The sequence below is a fragment of the Capricornis sumatraensis genome, chromosome 15, assembly GCF_032405125.1.
Source record: "Capricornis sumatraensis isolate serow.1 chromosome 15, serow.2, whole genome shotgun sequence".
Lineage (NCBI taxonomy): Eukaryota > Metazoa > Chordata > Mammalia > Artiodactyla > Bovidae > Capricornis > Capricornis sumatraensis.
This window is the reverse complement of record NC_091083.1, coordinates 34,334,196-34,354,596: the sequence shown is the minus strand read 5'-3', so window position 1 is coordinate 34,354,596 and position 20,401 is coordinate 34,334,196. Positions and strand designations below refer to the sequence as shown.

Here is a 20,401-nt window from a genome sequence, read left to right as displayed (position 1 = left end):
TAAAATCTAGCTTCACATGTTAGAAGAGATCATGGTAATGCTTTTAAAATTGTAAAATTGCTCCTTTGCTTTGCCTTTCTCGTCTTCATTCCCTAAAGATTCAATCCTAAAGTCAGTAAGTGCAACAGAAAAAGAGACACATTCAAGGTTTGAGGGTAGGAGGGTGGGGGTGGGCATGGTGGTCCAGAGCCAGGCATGGAACCATGAGTGTGGTAAGGCGAGCATCTGTGCAGGGTAGGGAGCCTGGCTTGGGAGGTCTGAGCCTGAGCAGGATCAGGTTGAGGAAGGTAGACGAGCAGGTGAGGAGGTTGAGTTGGACAGGTGTCCAGGTAGGAAGGAAGAAAGGGCGTGGGGTGATGGATTACTACATTAATACATAGGTTGGATAGTTGAAAGAACCCAGAAGGTTCCACAGAACCCACTCACCCAGGGAGTTTGTAAAGGCACAGGACATAGCTTAGCAGGGATAAGAAAGCACACGTGACCATCAGGGGCCCCAGGGGCTTACTGGCACAGTCCACCATCCTTCTCTGCCTCAGGGTTGTTTCTTAGTTGCTTAGGACATAATTTGTCTCCAGATGTGAACTTTTAAGACATATTGGAGTAGTCCCGGTGTTGAGAATGCTTGGACTGAAATCTCTAGCACCGTCTTTTGCATGCAGCTGGTCAGTGATCTGCAGCCAAGTGTAAGTCAGTGACCTGCATATCCCTGGATGTGTGAACAAGCTGGTCCTAGAGCCTCCAAGGTCTTGCCACTTTGAACAGAACATGACACATCTCGAGCTTGCCTACTCATCTTGACCTTGACTCTGTGTCCCTGCAGGTCATCATAGAGCTGTTCACACCCAGATGTGAGATAACTGTGCTTCATGCAGTTACATGTAGGGGTACTGACTGCATATGTAAGTAGCTTAAAGATAATGGAAGCCAGAGTTCTCACTGTTAAGAGAGGGAACTACAAACAGGAAAGGGAGAACCCTAGAATGAACCATACAGGGTTGTATTGAAATTGATCTATTGGTGTGAACTTGGGATTTTCAATAATATAGTGAAATCTGCACAGATGTGTGTGTATTCTCTAATTCCCTCACCTAAGAATACTGAGACCTCAAATAACAATGAGCACATCTAGTGCCCAGATTTTGGCTTCTAAGTACCATTTTCTGCACAATAAAAAAGAAGCAAAGCTCACTGGAGAAATGGCTGATGGATTCCAGGCCTGTGGCAGTGAAAGTGCAAGATGAGTTTGACTGTCTCAGGCCAAAGAATAGAAGTACTCAGCAAGTGACGGGGACGTGTCAGAAGGACCAGGCAGCCTGCTTGGTTGGGGGATTCACACCAGCTGCCTCAGCAACCATTGTAATCTGAACAAATCATCATCATCATCTGAACAGATGATGGCAACCTGTTGACCGAGATAGGACACCACAAAGCCATACAGATGGAAGTAAAATGAATTCGTGATTTCTCTGCAGCAGCCTCGTGGATGTTTGGGACTGGATGATTCTTTCTTGGGTGGGCTGCCTGGTGCATTTGTAGGATGTTTAGCAGCATCCCTGGGCCCTAGATGCCACTGCTTAGATCAGTGTTCGGCACCAGTGGTGCCTCAGATGGTAAAGAATTTGCCTGCAATGCAGGAGACCTGGGTTTGGTCCCTGAGTTGGGAAGATCCCCTGCAGAAGGAGATAACAACCCATTCCAGTATTCTTGCCCGGAGAATTCCATGGACAGAAGAGCCTGGCAGGCTGCAGTCCGTGGGGTCACCAAGAGCTGGACACAACTGAGCAACTTACACTAATGCAACAGAAATACAGTGTGAGCCATGTAGGAAGGTTTAGAGTTTCTAGTGGTCATAGTTGTTAGAATCAAAAGAGCTTCCAGACATGGCCTAATGTTCCATGAGGATCAAAATTGCCCCAGTTGGGGACGATGAAACACATGTGGAACAGGATTGTTAGGTAGTTTAGGTATCCTTGCTCCTACTGCCCTTCAGTTCAGTCGCTCAGTCGTGTCCGACTCTTTGCGACCCATGAATCGCAGCACGCCAGGCCTCCCTGTCCATTACCAGCTCCCGGAGTTCACTCAGACTCACAGCCATCGAGTCTGTGATGCCATCCAGCCATCTCATCCTCAGTTGTCCCTTTCTCCTCCTGCCCCCAATCCCTCCCAGCATCCAATGAGTCAGCTCTTCCCATGAGGTGGCCAAAGTGCCTACTCCCCTTAGAAAATGCTAATTACAAGGGCAAAGGGTAACTTTACAGTGGAGAAGCCTGGCAGACTCAAGTGATCGAGGGAAGGTCATGGTGATGGAACGGATTGAAATCTGTGCCAGCTAATAGGATGCAGTGAGAAGACGACGGCATTTCCTCAGGATTCCTGCTGATGGTGCTAACGTGAGCTAATCAAGAATACACAAAGGTCTCAGGGCTCTGTGGTGACTCAAAAGAAAGTAAATCTGAAGAAGAGGAGATACATGTGTATGTACAGCTGATTCACTTTGTTGTACAGCAGAAACTAACACAACACTGTCAAGCAACTAGACTCCAATGAAAATTGAAGGACAAAACCACATGGAAGACATAATACAAAGTACCTTGGCCTCTGTGCTTCACAATCTCCATGGTCTTGAAAGTCAAGGAAACAGTGACCCAGACTAAGAGGTGACTTGATGAGGCCTGGCAGCTACGTGCATCGTCGATTCTAACCTGGACCCATCTCTGTTAAAGAACTGTTTGGGACATTTGGTGAAACTGGGGTGGCTGAGGGCTGAGGATCAGATGATAATGATGTACTGTGCAGGGAAATGTCTTTGTAGGGATACCCTAAATTTTTTGGGACATAAAGTTTATGAGTCAGGACAGAGAAATGGGTCTTTGTATTGTAGTTTGAACTTTTCTGTAACTTTGTGATAGTTTAACAAAAGAAAAACGCTTAAAAGTTGCAGTCGGGGTGATGCATATTTTTTTCAAGGATGCTGGATTCCAATCCTGAGACTCTTCTTGAGAAAAAATATTTGTCTTAGTGTTTCTTGAAGGGGAAAAAACTGTCTCATTAACATAAGGTTCTTATAGAAAGAATATTGGAAAAATTTCTAATATGTTTCTTCACAAATATATATTTCACATTTAAAACTTTAACATATATTAAGTACACTATATTTAATTAGTATAAATAGTATATAATCATTTAGATTTATACATATAAATATACAATTTAATATGTATAATAAAAGGTAAATATACATAATTTATATATAAATGTAAATTTAACAAATAATAAATATATGGATGTATATATATTATGTCAGTAAGTATATATATATACACCCACCCACACATACACACATATATATACAGAGAGAGAGAGAGCTTGCTGACCACAAAGTGAAGTTTTAGAACCCAAAATTGAAGTCACCTTTTAACCCCCACTGGCTTTTTTCTTTTTTGTTTTTTGGTGAATTTGTATACATATTTTTTTTCTTGGTACTTGGAAAACCCTTTTTCTTTTCTTTTTTAAAGGCAAAACTAGTCTTTTTCAGCAGTTTAAGCTTCCATGATCATATTTGAAACTGGTGAGCCATCTGCTGGTTCTTTGAAATGTCAACCAAACTTGTTGAGAGGAACATGCGGAGGGCTTCTACTGTGGTCATCGAGAGTGTGTAGGGACATTTCGGGGTTGACAGTGACTTGGGAGCAGTGGTCCATCTGTGTTGATGGGGTGGTTTTCTAAGCATGGGCTGGGGAAGGTTGTTCCTCCCCGATCTCCTGACTGGTTCACTTAGTGAGATGGATTGTGGAGGCTGGACCAGCACTCCAGGTCACCGAGCAGAGCTCACTGGCCCTTGTCCTGTTCCTTCCTGTGACATTAATGCCATCAGTGCTAAAATTACATTAGCGCTAACTCACTGTTCTAATTGCACCATTTATTGCGTGGCTTTTCCTCATGCGGTTTGACATTGAACAGATAGCCTTCTGTGAATCCCTGCGTCTATTTTTGTGAGTGGTAACACTCCAACCTGTGAAAAGAACTGAGCACGTTACCTTGCAGGTGCGTGAGTGTAATCTGGGTACATTAACTGACTGTGTGTTTTTTTCTTTTCTTTTCCAGTCACCCTGTCCCACATCACGCAGCTGGTCCTCAGCCACAACAAGCTAACTAGTGAGTCAACCATTGCTGTCCTCTGTTACACAATTTCTGACTTGTAGGTAACGTGGTGGAACTGCTAATTCTTCTGTTTCCCTCGACAGTAATGACAAATGATTATTTGGGCAAAGCGAAAGTGTACTGAGATGGCACTAAGATATCTGAGCATATGGTCTTCCTGTATTTTGTAGTTTTCTCTTTTGAGGAATTTTTCTTCCATTTTTCATGTGTATAAATTGAAGGAAGACAGTGACATTGTTCCTCCGATAATGGTCCCCTTTGGGCGTGCAAACTGCTGCAGTGACCTGAAATGCTGAGACTTTTCGTTATTATTTTATGGGAAAAAAGAAGCTTATCAAAAAAGCGTTGGAGGACTTCCTTGGTGGTTCAGTGGCTAACACTTTATCTTCCAGTGCAGGGGGGTGTGGGATCGAACCCTGGTCGGGAGCCAGATCCCACTTGTCTCATGGCCAAAAAACCAAACCATAAAATAAATAATATTGTAAAAAATTCAGTGAAGACTTTTAAAAAAGTGAGCCACAACAAAAAGAAAATCTTTTTTTTTGTAAGTTGAATTTTTCAGAGCAAAACATTGTTCGCTTTCATTTATGCTTTCTCCTCAAAAGGGGAAAATGTGATTATTGATATACTTTCTTTCCCTGCTTGATGGGGGCAGGTGGGGAGCACAAAATTGTAGAAGTGATAGAAATTTGCATCTGAGCTTTTCAAGTTCTTGAGTCTGATTTCCAGGGAAAATTGTCCCAGGCATTGGGAGTGGTACAGTTAATGTATAGTAGGCTTCATACCTCTTGGTAAAGCGTAATCTTGTGTGACTAACGTGGGCCATTTTATTCTTAGAGCTGTGGCTTAAAAGGTGTTAATGATGGGGGCCCGCTGTCCCGCCTCATGTCTAATTGACGGCCGCGTCTTTGTGCTTGCTGTATTTCCTGCAGACTTGAATGCTTTTCTGATCATGTGGCAGGAATTTGTGAGGGAGCTTTCCGAGTTCGGTGAAACAGAGCAGAATATGGTGTTGAGGGATTTGTGTCGTGAATTTGTATGTGTATTGCATTATATACAGCGGGAAGCAATGTCACAGAGCTGTTGATTATGGAGAGTTAAGAGTGGCTGTGAGGGTCTCTCGTGAGCAGGAGACGGGCAGATCAGTTCGTTTTTAGCAAAAAGCGAGGGCAGGGTGGCACCACTGTCACGTTTGAGTATTGGGAGCCCCAGCAGCTGATAGTGAGGGTGACATGTCACGTGTGGCTGTTACTGTAATGGGTAATATGCTGCCACGTTCATTGTTTTTGTAGTGAATGGTCCTGCTCTCTCTCCGCTGAGACCCTAATCCCAGTTCTGAGGGGATTTGAAATTTGTTTTAAAGGGTGGACTGCATGATCCCTAAATTCCCCCAGATTTGGTGAGCAGAAATTTCTGATGCTCTCTCTGTCGTGTAGTTCATGAAAATATTTCCTAATTGCCAAGTTTAACACTGGTGTTCAATCTTGCATTATCATCAGAGAGGAAAACAGTTTCCATTGAAAAAGGAAGCCGAACCTGTTTTGTTCCCATTATACCATTAATTGATTGGTTGCTTAAAAAGTCTTTCAGACAGTCATAGTTTTTCTTTTTATATGTCCATAAAGAAACCTCCAGGATCAGGGTGTTAGTTTCTCTTTCTGGACGTGCTGCTGCTGCTATGTCGCTTCAGTCGTGTCTGACTCTGTGCGACCCCATAGACGGCAGCCCACCAGGCTCCCCCGTCTCTGGAATTCTCCAGGCAAGAACACTGGAGTGGGTTGCCATTTCCTTCTCCAATGCATGAAAGTGAAAAGTGAAAGTGAAGCCGCTCAGTCGTGTCTGACCCTCAGCAACCCCATGGACTGCAGCCTTCCAGGCTCCTCTGTCCATGCAGGGAGGCATAAACAGAGTTAAGTTGTGTCTGCTATTAAAGAGGTTTGCTGTGGATCCAAACTTTTTCTCCTGTTTCTCCCCCACTCCCCCTTTTCCCCCTTTTTTCCCATTTGAGACACTCTTGACCTAATCCAGTAAGCTCTAATTAATCGTCTTGGTAAATTGTTTCAAGCCATTGTGAGTGGTGTCAGTGACGCCTGATCTGTTTCACTAAGGTCAAATTAGCATCTTTTACTATTTTTCTGGCATTTAAATGAATGGCTTTGCTATGGTTTTTCCAGTGTTTATAGTAAATATGTCCATTTGATGGAAAGATAAATATGCATTACGTGGAGGTGGGTGAGTCCGGCCTCCTGTCACTTTTCATTGTAATCAGTGTCTTTCACTTTCCGTGCTTTTTAATGGGGACTAGCTGACAGCACCACATTCAAACTGATGGGACTCAAAAGATAAACCCGTCAGCACTGCTTTTATCTTGCATCCTCGTGTGCCAGTTACACTTCTGACGTGTCGTCTTGTATACCTGGGGGACGAGTCACCAGCTTACTCACGCTGGGACTTGGTCTGGGGACAGCTCTCAACTCTGAGGACTGGAGTCGGTTTCTTGGAGCTGTTGGAAGAACGTGGCACTGAGCTGGCCCCCTCTTCCTGCTCGTGGTTTTGACAGATCAGCAGGTCCCCTCAACATAGTACGAGTGAGGCCATGAGAAAGGGGAAAGCAAGCCGATGACCTTCAAATTCCCAAGATTTTGTGAGCAGGAATTCTTAAAGTTTTTGACATGAGAATTTGTCAGAAAAGTGAAGTCGCTCAGTCGTGTCCGACTCTTTGCGACCCCATGGACTGTAGCCTACCAGGCTCCTCCATCCGTGGGATTTTCCAGGCAAGAGTACTGGAGTGGGTTGCCGTTTCCTTCTCCAGGAGATCTTCCCAACCCAGGGATCGAACCCAGGTCTCCCGCGTTGCAGGCAGACGCTTTACCATCTGAGCCACCAGGAATTCGTCAGGGTCTTTCAAAATTGTCTGTCTAATCACTGTCAGAGGTTCCTCATTGTTACAGTGACATGATTGATATGTAAATCTGGGGGAATGGGTTGGAGCTGGTGCGTTTTGGTGCAGTCCCTGGGATTGACTCTGCTGGTAACAACTCCTTCAGTCCATACAATGTCTGCAGTGGATTAAAGGAGGTGGGAGGTGCAGTAGCGAGGGAACCTTTTTTTTGGCTGTGATTGGACAGGTGACTCTCTGGGCCCCGGATGGAGGTGCTTGCTCGCCCCAGGGGAATGTTTGCAGAGTAAAGATGAGGCTCTGCCGCCAGGCTCTCCTGCTCCTCCCTTCCTCCCCTGCCTGCCCCACCCCCCGCCCATCTTCCTCTTGGCCCCCCTGCAAACTGGAGATATCTCTCCCCCAAATCCTATTGTTCAGAGACTCTTTTTTTTTTTGATGTGGACCATTTTTAAAGTCTTTGTTGAATCTGTTACAGTATTGCTTCTGTTTTATGTTTGGTTTTCTGGTCACAAGACATGTGGGATCTTAGTGACCCAGCTAGGAATTGAACCTGTGCTCCCTGCATTGGGAGGTGGAGCCTTAACCACTGCACCGCCAGGGAAGTCTCATATTCGGAGAATCTTGGCACCAGCAGGGCTCTTCCTCGTCCTCCTGCCACTTCCTGTTTCGTCCTCTCCAAAGATGTCTTAGGCTTGGTTGAAGGCTGAGACCATCTTTTGTTCCTCTTTACTGCCCGTTGCTGAGCCCAGAATGGCTTCCTAGGAAGCCCTCATGTAAAGGCAGTAATGGCAGGACAAGGGTGAGAAACGGGGGGTCTGGGTGAAGCAGTCAGTGGAGGAACCTGACACTTCTTCAGGATCAGTCAGTGTGTGGATCTGCGTGAATGTAACCGCTGCACACTTCTGTTCCTTAACTGCTTGTAGGCTCCTTTCAAATGTGCTGAGCAGTGAGAAACAGCCTCATATCCTAGGAATTGCTGTCTTTCCCCTTTACGTGGCCCTTTCACAGGGAAGGAATGATGTGCTAACATGGTACAGGCAGACCTCACTTTACTGAACTTGGTGGAAATTGAATTGAATTGGGGGAAATTGAAGGTCTGTGGCAGCGCTGAGTTGAGCAAAGCTACTGGACCATTTTTTCCAGCAGCATTTGCTCACCTCGTGTCTCTGTCTCTTTGGTAATTCTCGCAATGTTTCAAACCCTCCACCAGCAAAAAGGTGACAACTGGCTGAAGGCTCAGATGATGGTTAGCATTTTTTTTTTAAGCTCTGTGCTTTTTAATTATATGTACAGTTTTTTTGACATAATACTTTGCATGCTTAGTAGACAGCTGTAGAGTGTAAACACAACCCCTACAGGCACTGAGTAGCCAGAAAGTTTGTGTGACTCAGTTTACTGCAGTAGTTGCTTTGTTGTGGTGGGTGGTCTGAAACCAGACTTGCATTGTCTCCGTGGTGTGTCTGGCTCCTCAGGGACACGCCAGGAGGCACAGTCGAAGAGCTGGGGTCGTGACCAGCCGTGGGTGCTTTTCTCCACCTGGTAAACCCGGTGGGCTCAGCTGAGTTGACTTCTCCAAAAGGAAATGAAGACCTACTACTGCTATTCTAGGTCTCCTGGTTTGGTCCTCTTGTCACTCTTTCACTTAGTTTTATGTATGCATGTGTGCGTGCTAAGTCACTTCAGTTGTGTCCAACTCTTTGCAACCTTTCAGACTGTAGCCCACCAGGCTCCTCTGTCCACGGGATTCTCCAGGCAAGAATATTGGAGTGGGTTGCCATGCCCTCCTCCGGGGGATCTTCCCCACCCGGGGGTCAAACCCGAGTCTCTCACGTCTCCTGCATTGACAGGTTGATTCTTTACCACTAGTGGCACCTGGGAAGCTCTGTTTCATGTATTTAAGATCCCAAATGATTTACTAGGATTTTTAAACAGTTAATTGTAGGATACGTTTCTTGAAATTAGGAATGCTGTTGTATGGTTAGGTATTGTACATACCACCCCACAAAAGTGCCAAAAGCAGGCAGAACATGAAGTAGACCCTTGAGTTAATGCCAGTTGATAAATGGGTTGGTAGGTCGTGAGTCCCAGCTGTCTGAGATGATAGACTCAGAGCTTGCTTGCTGTCAGGGTCTCTAAGAAGGGGATACAGCATTTATTTCAAAGATGGTCTTCCTGTGTCTCTGCCTGCCTGCCTTTGTGGTGACCCTCCCTTATAAGCCAGTGTTAGCTGAGTCTTTTGCAGTCTGCATCTTATCTAATCCCTGGTTCTTACGGTCTTTGGGAGTATTAGCTTTGTAAATGTTTTTCTACTTTTCAGTCTTAAAGAGGAAATTCTGAGAGAATCATTTTAAAACTTGTCCACTAGAGGTCACTGTTGGGATACTTTTTTCCCCACCCCCTTCTTCCTCATCTCATGCTAAAAGATTAAAAACCAAATCGGTGTTATCAGAGGACGAAATTTTTTGCAAGCTTCCCTCAGGGTATGTTGTTGCTGCCATTTACATAGGCCAGTTTTGCCACAATTAATGTTGATCCTTCCATAAGGAGGTATGTTATTTTTCTTTTGACTCCCAAACTTAAAGTATGCGTTCAGTTTCACATGTCATGTTTAGTGTTTATTATGGTTTCTTTCTCATGTTAGAAACTTTCCTTCCAATCTCTTTAAAGTGAGAGAATTCTGTTGCCTTTTATGTATTTTTTTGTATGGAGTATACATAAAATTTTTTTCTCCCTCGGAAGAAAGTTTAAAATATATATGTATGGAACCAGATTTTAATTAAAAAAAAAAAACCAACTGTGTAATACTCAGGAAAATATGCATTTTGTGCCCATTTATATTGGTTCTTTTACTGAATGCCATGATGTAAGGAGGAATACTATGCATTATGAAATGACTCATATTTTGCATAAATGATAAAGCAATCTGAGTATTAATTTTTTAACATGCTTTTCTTAATTTTAAAAAGAAATAGCAAAACCCAGTACTTCAAATATGACAACAGTATTTTCCATTTTGTGACCTATGCATGATAAGGACTAAACCCTGATCATTTTCCGTAAGAAATGCAAAGAACGTCTTTTTGCTGCGTGCAAACATTGATCAGCGGGTTCTATATAAACCTTTCATAAGTGTGAGTCTTGGTATGTGATTCCTTAGTTTTACACCTGAAACTTTTAACTGTCATGTAAAACGTTTTCTTGAGATACTAGCAGCTTTGCTGGCTGTTTCAAGCCTTAACTGGGACCATTTCTTGTCATCTAATGTGTCGGAAATGGCTAGACAAGCAGTAAACCTAAGTGTTGTAGCAAAACTTTTCTTTTTTTTAACAGACTATTTCTTACTAATTTTAACTTATATATGAATTCAAAATTATAGTGGACAAGTAAATGCCAGGATATTTTCTTTAGTGATTTCAATAATTTCTTTTGTCAACACATTAAAATGAATGTAATGTTTTAAGATTTTATGCAGATGTATATATTGATAGGCTCTCTACTGAAAGTGTTATTGTAAAGGAATTAGGGAGGATGTTTTGCATTAAAATATTGCAGTCTCATAATATGCAGGCCCAATTATAATGAAGAAAATTAAGCAGTTTTTTAAAAAAGCATAATAAATGAAACCCTTTTCTACAGACATAATTGATTGTTGAGATGAATGAGAAAAATTAACTGTCCCAACTTATAAGAATGACCTTCACCAGTCTTCCAGCACCTTTCTGTTGCCAAGTCTCTAGTTATTTCCTCTTTCATAGATTACTTGTCATGCCTATGCAAAAGTTCTAGTGCATGGCTTGTATGAAATTATACTATGAGGGGAGAATATGCAAAATAAATTGTCTCTGTGTCATGAATTTATCTTGTGACAATTTCAAAACAACTTGCTGTTTGCATTTTAACAGAGTATGAATGTATTTATAAACCAGAGGCTTTGATCAATAGCTTATTTTTCTAATTAGTGCACATTCATCAATTTGTTCCTGTGCCATCATTGGAAAGATTAGATTTGAAAAAATGTATACATAATAGTGAGTCAGACAGCTGTTGATCGAACAGTGTCTTTCCAATGGTGCCGCTGGTTAGGTACCATTTACAAAATTGCCTATAGTTGGGAGTTTGTTTTTTGGCAGTTTTAGTTAAGGAAGCGTGCGGGATTGTCACATGGAAGCATCTGTTGATCCCGCAGTCCAGAACCAGCACAACCCAAGGCCAACGTGTGAAGTTGGAGAAGTGGTTTCGATACAGTTGTGTCCTCTGCTTAGACACTTGTCATCCTTGATCCCTTTCATGTCAGCCCTTCCATCCTGAATGTGCCTACTCTAGAATCTCTCTTCTTGGAGTCTTGTCCTGTGCTCAGAGGAAGTGAAATAAGGGTAGGTGTTAATTCTTCCACAGTACGTTTTTAAAAGGAGTGACTTCACTTACGGGAATTTCAGAAAGATGGCAGGCTATGGCGATCCTCACGCGTGGGCAGGTTGAACCTGTCACTTTCGACACCATGGCTCGCCCACTGTGGGGAGTTCATCTTGGATAGGGTTTCTTTAACTGTTTTTTAAAACTTTTTTATTTTTTTAAATTTTATTGGTGTATAATTGATTAGCAGTGTTCTGTTAGTTTCAGGTGTACAGCAAAGTGAACCAGTTATACCATGTATGTATCCATTCTTTTTCTACATTCTTTTCCCATGTACGTCATTACAGAGTATTGACCAGAGTTCCCTGTGCTGTATAGCAGGTCTTTATTAGTTGTCTGCTTTATCTATTTTATATATAGTAGTGTGTACGTGTCAGTTCAAATCTCCCGATTTATCCCCACCCCCATCTCCCTGGTAACCGTAGTTTGTTTTCTACATCTGTGACTCTATTTTTGTTTTATATGATTTATATGATTTTTTTTTTTAGATTCCACATGTAAGTGATACACCTTTGTCCTTCTCTGTCTGACTGACTTCTCTAAGTGTGACAGCCTCTAGGTTCATCTGTGCTGTGCTTGATGGCTCAGTTGTATCCGACTCTTTGTGACCCCATGGACGGTAGCCTGCCTGACTCCTCTGCCCATGGGATTCTCCAGGGAAGAATACTGGAGTGGGTTGCCATGCCCTCCTCCAGGGGATCTTCCCAACCCAGCGACTGAACCCAGGCCACCCACATTGCAGGTTAATTCTTTACCGTGTGAGCCCCTAGGGAAGCCCAAGAATACTGGAGTGGGTAGCCTATCCCTTCTCCAGGGGATCTTCCCAACCCAGGAATTGAACAGGGGTCTCCCGCATTGCAGGTGGATTCTTTACCAGCTGAGCTACCCGGGAAGCCAGTAGCTTCATCTGTGTTGCTGCAAATGGCATTATTTCATTTTTTTTTTTTTTAATGGCTGAGTAGTATTGCATTGTATATATGTACCACGTCTTCTTTATCCGTTTCTCTGCTGATGGTTATTTAGGTTGCTTCTATGTTCTGGATATCATTTACTATTTACAACAGAACCCTCAAATGGAATTGATCTACTAGCAAAAATTTCTATGTAAATCATCTGTTGACTCTCCTAGACAGTGTCTGTACACATGTGTGTCATGCAGGGGAGGAGGAGATATTCTAAAAGATGCGATGCTTGGGAAAAGACACTCTTTTAGAGCAGTTCTTAACATTTTCATAACTCACCTTTTTTAAGAACAGAGTGAAAGCTGTGTCCATGATTCCTAGAAAACTATACATAATCCTTAAAATTTCAACAGGTTTGTAGATCCTGTTAAAACCATTCATAAATTTTTTAGGGGCACATGCAGCTCAGATTTAGAAACCTTGGAGTTGGGGAAAGATAACAGTATATTTGCAGTGTGGATACACCGATGATGTTTCTTGGAAATAGATACAAAACTTTGATAAGGTTTTTTGGCTTTTTTTTTTAAGTTAATGTGAAGCTCATTCTTTTTATGATAGCTATTGTCTTTAGATATTTTTTTTTATGTGGACCATTTTTAAAGTCTTTATTGAACTTGTTACAGTATTGCTTCTGTTTTATGTTTTGGTTTTTGGCCCCAAGACATGTAGGGTCTTAGCCCCCTGACCGGGGATCGAACCTGTATACCCTGCGTTGGAAGGCGAAGTCTTAACCACTGGACCACCAGGAAAATCCCCATCTTGTCTAACCTCTTGCTGTTCCTTTAGCAGTATTTTCCTGCCCGTGTAGAGTCCACTCCAGGTACCTGATGCTTAGTGGAAATGCCTGCCCTTCTCTCTCTATCTTGTTCATCCTTCCAAAAGGGGAGATGGATTCTTACCTTTCTCCTCAAAGCCCTCCTTTGCAGCCAACTATGTAGAAAATAAAGGGTGAGGTTATTCACAGCTTTTTAGCCTTGAAGGACCAGACCTCCCAGAAACCATGACCTGAGTGCAAAAGGAAAGGGTGGCTTTGGACACCCTGCTCTGTGTCTGGGGCAAGTAGCAGGCTTCACGTGGCTGAGGACGTGCAGCTGGAGCTGGGGGCTTCGCGTGGCTTTGAGCCTCTGTGTTCCTCTTTCCCCTGCTGCCTCCTTTGTCAATGTCCGTGTACAGGTAACGCCCTGCTCCAGGGAGTCCCGAAGCTCGGTGGCCCAGACATTGGCCCTGCATCTTCACTTGCTCAAATGGATGAGCAGGGAGCATCCTTAAGTTTGAAGGCATGGTTGTTATCATTAGAAGAGGAGTTAACAAGGTCCAGGGTTGAATTTTCTAGCACTGGGCCTTTTCCTCCACCCCCTTCCCCCTGCCTCATGTACGCCATCATCAGCACCAAGGCATGAGATAGGGAAGGAAGAGAAGCAACTTCGTGCAGAGGATGTCTTGCTGAAGTCATTCTTTTTCTTCTTAATTGGAGTACGGTTGATTTACAATGTTGTGTTAATTTCTGCTGTACAACAAAGTTACACATACGTATGTAAAAGTCTTTTTCATTTTCTTTTCTTCCCATTATGGTTTATCACAGGATTTTGAACATAGTTCCCTGGGCTATACAGTAGGACCTTGTTTATCCATTTGCTGGAGTAATTCTTTTTTTCCCCAGAAGTACCTTTATTATTTATTTATTTATTGGAGGATAGTTGCTTTACGATGTTGTGTTGGTTTCTGCTGGACAGCAATGAGATTCAGCCTTAATGTATACATATATCCCCTCCTTCTTGCTTGAGCATCGTGCCACCATGCCCCCGCCGCCGGCCTCCCACCCCTTTAAGTCATCACAGAGCACCAAGCTGAGCTCCCTGTGCTTACGCAGCAGCTCCCCATTGGCTATCTGTTTTACACATGGTAGAGTATATATGTCACTATAAAAGAAGACATGAGCTGTCGGCAAAACGTGATGTGTGTTTGTATGTGAATTGTTATTTGTCCATTGTCTCCCTCTTAATAATCTTGCATTGAGTGTGTGTGTACTCCATTATAATGATATTTTTTGAAAATTTCAGAGCCATTGCTCATTTTCACTGAGCTGAGCCTGCTTTCTGTGTAGATTGATTGAAATGTATTCAGTGTTGTTTTATTTCTTGCTCTTTGCCGTGTTTCCAGACTTCCTGGGCATCTTTCCTGGAGGAAGGGCTCTCCATCCTTTTCTTGTCCTTCCCTAGGTGTCCCTTCCTCCCGGGTGATGGAAGGTCCCTGCCTTTCCTCTCAGTGTCTCTGCTCTGACACGGCTCTCAGACAAAAGCTGTTTGTGGATGTCCTTCTGGTGGATGCTGTATTCTGTTGTCACTGGAGTGTGATTTCCAGGGTGTGTTAGTAAAACAATTCTGGGTCTGTAAGGACTAAGACCACGTGGACCTTGTTTGGTTCCTTTTGGGAAGTTGATTGGAGATTCAGACATAACTAAGTTTGGCATCCTCAGAGGAGTAGAAATCCATGCTTGTCAGCTTTTTAGAAGATTTGTTTGATTGTGCGTACACACTTCTCATACCCCAGGGACAGATATTTTTGCACGTTAGACTTTACACTATAAAAGGTGCCTTACAGCTTGCTTGTAACTTCGCCTAATTTTTGGGTAATGGATTATTCTCATTGTTGCTAAAAGAGTTGAGCCATTTTTTTTTTCTTTGCAGTAAATTACGTGAGGAATGTTTTTGGTTAGTAAAATGACTTAAGCTGCAGATTTAAAAAAAAAAATTGTTTTCATGTGATAAGAACTTCTTTTATTCCTTTATGGCTGTGCTGGGTCTTTGTGGCTACCAGGGTTTTTCTCTAGTTGAAGTGAGCGGGGGCTGCTCTCTGGTGATGTGTGGGCTCCTCCTTGCGGTTGCTTCTCTTGTTGTGGAGCACAGGCCCTAGGCCCTCTAGTTTCAGTAGTTGCTGCTTCTGGGCTCAAGAGTTGTAGCGCATGTCTCAGTTGCTCCACGACACGTGGTATCCTCACGGCCCGTGTCTCCTGCGTTGGCAGGCAGATTCTTTACCACTGTGAGCTGCAGAATCTTAAGGAAGCCCGTGATGGGATACAGTAAGTCTGTCCTTCCAGGTGTGTGTGCTCAGTAAGTGCCGCTGATGAACTGCAAGCAGCATTGCTTTTGTCACTTACACTGCTAAAGATATTTGGGGGACCTTGGCCTTTGTCAGGTGGCTGCTTAGCTCTTTTGCTCTTTCATTTTCACCTTGAGGAACTTGCAGATCCTGTTAAATGAGAGTTTGCTCTACTGTTCCATAAACTTTTATGTCTTTAAATAACCTGTAACTACTGTAATTCACTGTTTTAATTGCTGCTTTCAGGGAAATCTCATAAAATCTGGAAAACTGGTTATCATCAGTATACTTTTGAACTTCAAATTCTTATGCTAGGATCATTTGTTCATTATCCACCTCCTGTTTTTGACCAGAAAACAAAAAAGTCATTAATCACTATAGGTACAAATGACCTTTTCCCCCCCCCCAATATAAAATTCTGAAGAGCATAATTATTTGCCAGAGTGAGGAGATTCTTGTTTACATGTGATCATTAGAATGGCTTTCAGAACAAAGATTCCTAATTTGTTGATAGAATTGACATCTATATAATTAGTCTAGACATCACCTCTGTGCTATGAATAGACTAATGCCTTCTAGCTATTGTAGCTAAGGATTGAAAGGACTTTCCTTTCACTCTGACCAAGAATGCCCTGATTCATATTTCTTATAGTTTGGTATCTTGCCGGGGTCCAGCCCCGGTGGATCCAGGGAATTTGAAGGGGAGACGGAGTAGGTGAGGAAAAACTTATTTGTTTAGAAATAAAAAGAGAGATTAGGAAAGAATAGTATAGTAGGAAAATTTAATGGAGAAAAGAGGCTGAATAATTTGGTTTATGCGGAGAGCTAATAAAACCTCGAGACAAGAGGTTTGCACCATCTATGTAGGCCACCAGTGCCCGCTTGAATAGTGGAGGGTGCCCCACCTTGGGCTCCTTCTCGCGTGGGTCTTAGAAGCCAGGGCAAGTAAGTAGATGTGGTGAGCCTTCACGCTCCAGATGGGAATTCAGCCTGAAAAGAAGAGAAGGAAAAAAGACCACACAGGGGAAACCAGTCTTTCCAGTGACTGGCCCATCCGTTATTGTCCGGAAAAGCTTTTTATATTTTTGGTTGTACATAGAGATCAATGGATAAAACAAAAATTATGCAGCGTCAGCAGCCCTGACTCTTATGGAGACCAGGCTTTCTCTCTGCATACCTAGTTGTATACACAAGTCTTAGGTGATTTACATCATCTTCTGGCCAGAAGGCCAATTAACATTTTACGGCCCTTTTCTGATAAGGGTCTGTCAACCAGAAGACTTATTTGCCTTAATAGTGTTGTTCTTCCCAAAGTCTGGTGCCACTCTCAGAAAGCACTAAATAAAGTTACTTTCTTACATAGCAAGGACACAACAATTTATAACAAAGAAAGAGGAGTACAGTGATTTATAACAAAGAGAAATTTAATTAACTCAAAAGTCTAGTATTGCTAACATCAAAACTACTATATTCCTATTTCTGCATCCCATTTACATTGATTAATATCCTCCAAGGTGCCTAAAAGATAAAGAATATGGAGGCCTGGCAGCAGTCATTGACTCAACAGTGATACCCATCACCAATATAATTTTTAGCTTTTTAGAAAAGGCTCTATATCTTTAAGATGTTTTAAGCTGTGTGCCTCTCGCAGTTGAGGGGCTGTAAACAATCACAAGTTGTAAAAGTCCAGGGGAACCTGTCAGGCAAGTTAGAGAGCCATCAGAGGGGTTTGAGCTGGGACACTCCTTTCATATGCAGGAGACCAGTTGGAGCTCTAAGTTAACTTTTTCCAGAGAAAGGTGGTCGGGGATAGCCCCCTGTAATGTCAGAAGAGTACAGTATAGCAGACAGTAAACAGATTTTGGTTTCGGGGTAGATGCTCAGGCAGAGGACCCCTTGAGACCTGACTCACCTTGCCCATCAGGTCTCTCCGCATAACCTTGTCATGGGTGGGATCTCCCGTGCTGGCTCCCAGCAGTATCTCATGTGGCTTCTGTTACTTTGGCATCTTCCCACCAAGGTGAAGAGGGATGGTGGTTGTTCAGTATTATACTCGTCAAATATTGGGACAAAGCAGCGTTTGCTTTCATGATTTCTTCTCAAATGGTCTTTCTCCCTCCAGTGACTGTATAACAGATAATCTCACTCATTTTCATGTATTTGGATATTTTTGGTCATTTTTTCTGATAACTTCATTGCAGGAGTGTAACTTAAGAATCAGCAGAGACTTCCTTGATGGTCCAGTGGTTCAGACTCTGCCTTCCACTGTAGGGTCACTGGTTCAATCCCTGGTCAGGGAACTAAGACCCCACCTGCCAAAAACTTTTTAAACATAAATAAAACTTGTAAAAAAAAAATTAAAAAAATCAGCATAACTGGCTTCATTTGAATATCCTCTACCATCCCTTAAGCTTCTCTGTTAGAGAAATTTTATATAGCAGCAGAAGTGTCTAAAAAATTTGCCTGGGCATTTCTATTTGTTATGACAACAGACACAAATCTCCCATTTTTAGTATAAACGTGTCAGGTTTGGGGAAGCAGTGCTATTTGATTTATTTTGCTTTACCCTATTCCCTGTGGGATCTTTAGGCTTTGTCTGGTCAGGGGTGTCCCTGGAAATGGGCCCAAGACAGTAGTGTTTCACCCCTTGCATCACAGGGTGTGTGCGAGCCTCTGGGTCATGTCCTGGTCTTGGCCTCACTGTTGGCTCCCATTGAGTCCTCACTCTGAGGCTCCCTCTTCTTGCACTTGGGGTAGCTGGCAGCCCATCAGTGGTTCCCCATAAAGGCGGCAACGGCTCAGCCCCTAACTTGAGGCTTCAAGGAGGCATGTGGGGCAGGAACCCCTGGTTTTTAAGCCCTGGCGCTTCTCCTTTGCAGGAATCACCAGAGCCGAAAGCAGCATGCTGCAGAAAGAGCCAGAAGGGGGAGTTTGGTGGGTAGGTTTCCCGCCCATGCCGACGAAAGAAACTCTGTGTGGTCCAGCCGTTTCCGGCTCCCAGCAGATGCTGATGCCTGGTCTCTTCCTCCCCTTTAGTAGCTGAAGGGGACCCTGTTTTCAGCACCAACCAGATGGTTCTAAAGACCAGTGTGTGACCCCACCTCCCCGGCCCTTCCGTGGGCTGCCCACAGGCGAGCGCCTGTCCTTATGTTTTGCGTGGTGCCTGCTGCACCCAGAGCCTGTCGCCCTTCACAGTTTTGTTTCTTTGCCTCAGGGGCTGCAAGATGCTCTTGCTTGAAAAGCCCCCGGATTGGCTGTGCCCCGGCTGGGCTGGTCTGCCATCGCTGCCGCCTGGCATCCTACAGTGACCCTCAGGCCAGAAGGACAGTGAGTGACACCTTGTCACATGACCACCCTGGGGCACCATGAAGTTGCTGCCATGTAACAAGGTTCTGTGGACAAGGGGGTTTGATGCTCTTTTCCCCTGGGTGTCACTGTCCTCCCCCTTGCTGGTTTCCTGGGAGTGATCTAAGTGGGGAAACGGATGCTGATTGGAAACTGGTTGCAGCCCCTGGCTTGTGTGCTTTCTCCATCGAAAATGCCTTTCGTTTTGGGCTTCCCTGGTGGCTCAGATGGTAAAGAATCTGCCTGCCCTGCAGGAGACCCAGGTTCTATCCCTGAGTTGGGAAAATCTCCTGGAGACGGAAGTGGCCACCCACTCCAGTATTCTTGCCTGGTGAATCCCATGGACAGAGGAGCCTGGTGGGCTACAGTTTATGGGATTGCAAAGAGTCGGACACGACTGAGCAACTAACACTTTAACTTTTCCCATTTCATCTGCCCCCAACGTCAGTAGCCCACCGGGCTGGCAGAGGAGTCCTGATTTGGATCAGATTGATTGTTATGATCTTGTTCTACGTGATTGGGGGCAGCCAAGGACATATGTACTGGACTTGTGATTTTCACATCACTGCTGACTTAAAAGTTTTCTGGGGGACCTCCCTGGTGGTCCAGTGGTTAAGACTTCGCCTTCTAGCGCTGGGTGTGCAGATTCAATCCCTGGTCAGGGAACTAAGACCCCACGTGCCTCACAGCCGAAAAAGAAGACATAAAACAGAAGCAATGTTGTAACAAATTCAGTAAAGACTTTAAAATGTTCCACATTAAGAAAAAAAAAAAACTTGAATGTTTTCTGAACCAAAATAGGGGGCCCCAGACCAGCAGTATCAGTGACTTTGGAAACTTGTTGGAAAGGCAGATTCCTAGGCCCCACCCCACAGTACTAAATCAGAAACTCTAGGATATGCCCCCAAATCTGTATTTTAACAAGCCCTCCTGTAATTCTGATGTACTTGAGGCTTTGAGGCTCACTGATTTCTTTGTTTTCAAATTTTTATTGAATTGTAGTTGATTTACAATGTGTTAGTTTCGTGTGTACAGCAAAGTGATTCAGTTACACACATACATATATGCATTGTTTCAGATTCCTTTCTCATAGAGGTCATTACATAATCTTGAGTAAAGTTCCCTGTGCTATACAGTAGGTCCTTATTGGTTGCCTATATTATACGTAGGGTGTGTGCATGTGTGTGTGTGTGTGTGTGTGTGTTTTAATATTAATAGATTTCACTATAAATGAGATCATAAAATATTTGTCTCTGTGTGACTTTCTTCACTTAGCATGATTCCCTCGAGGTCAATCTGTGTTGTTGCAAATGGCAGGATTTCCTTCTTTTTTTATGGCCAAACTGTATTTGTGTGTCTGTGTGTGAGAGAGAGTGAGTGAGTGTGTATCACATTTTCTTTATTCATCTGTCAACAGACATCTGGGTTGTTTCCATACCTTGGCTATTGTGAATAATGCTGCTGTGACCTTGAGGGTTTAGGTACCGCTTTGATATAATGACTTTGTTTCCTGCAATTA

The 20,401-nt window shown here is 43.5% G+C and overlaps 1 protein-coding gene across 1 annotated transcript in view; it reads left to right on the top strand.

Annotated features, from left to right (window-relative positions):
- The window catches only part of RSU1 (Ras suppressor protein 1), a 197,694-nt gene that overhangs the window by 20,704 nt on the left and 156,589 nt on the right, over positions 1–20,401 (top strand). The window contains exon 3 of the mRNA XM_068987361.1: positions 4,108–4,158. Coding sequence (XP_068843462.1) covers positions 4,108–4,158 — 51 coding nt within the window. The remainder of the gene's footprint in view (positions 1–4,107; positions 4,159–20,401) is intronic.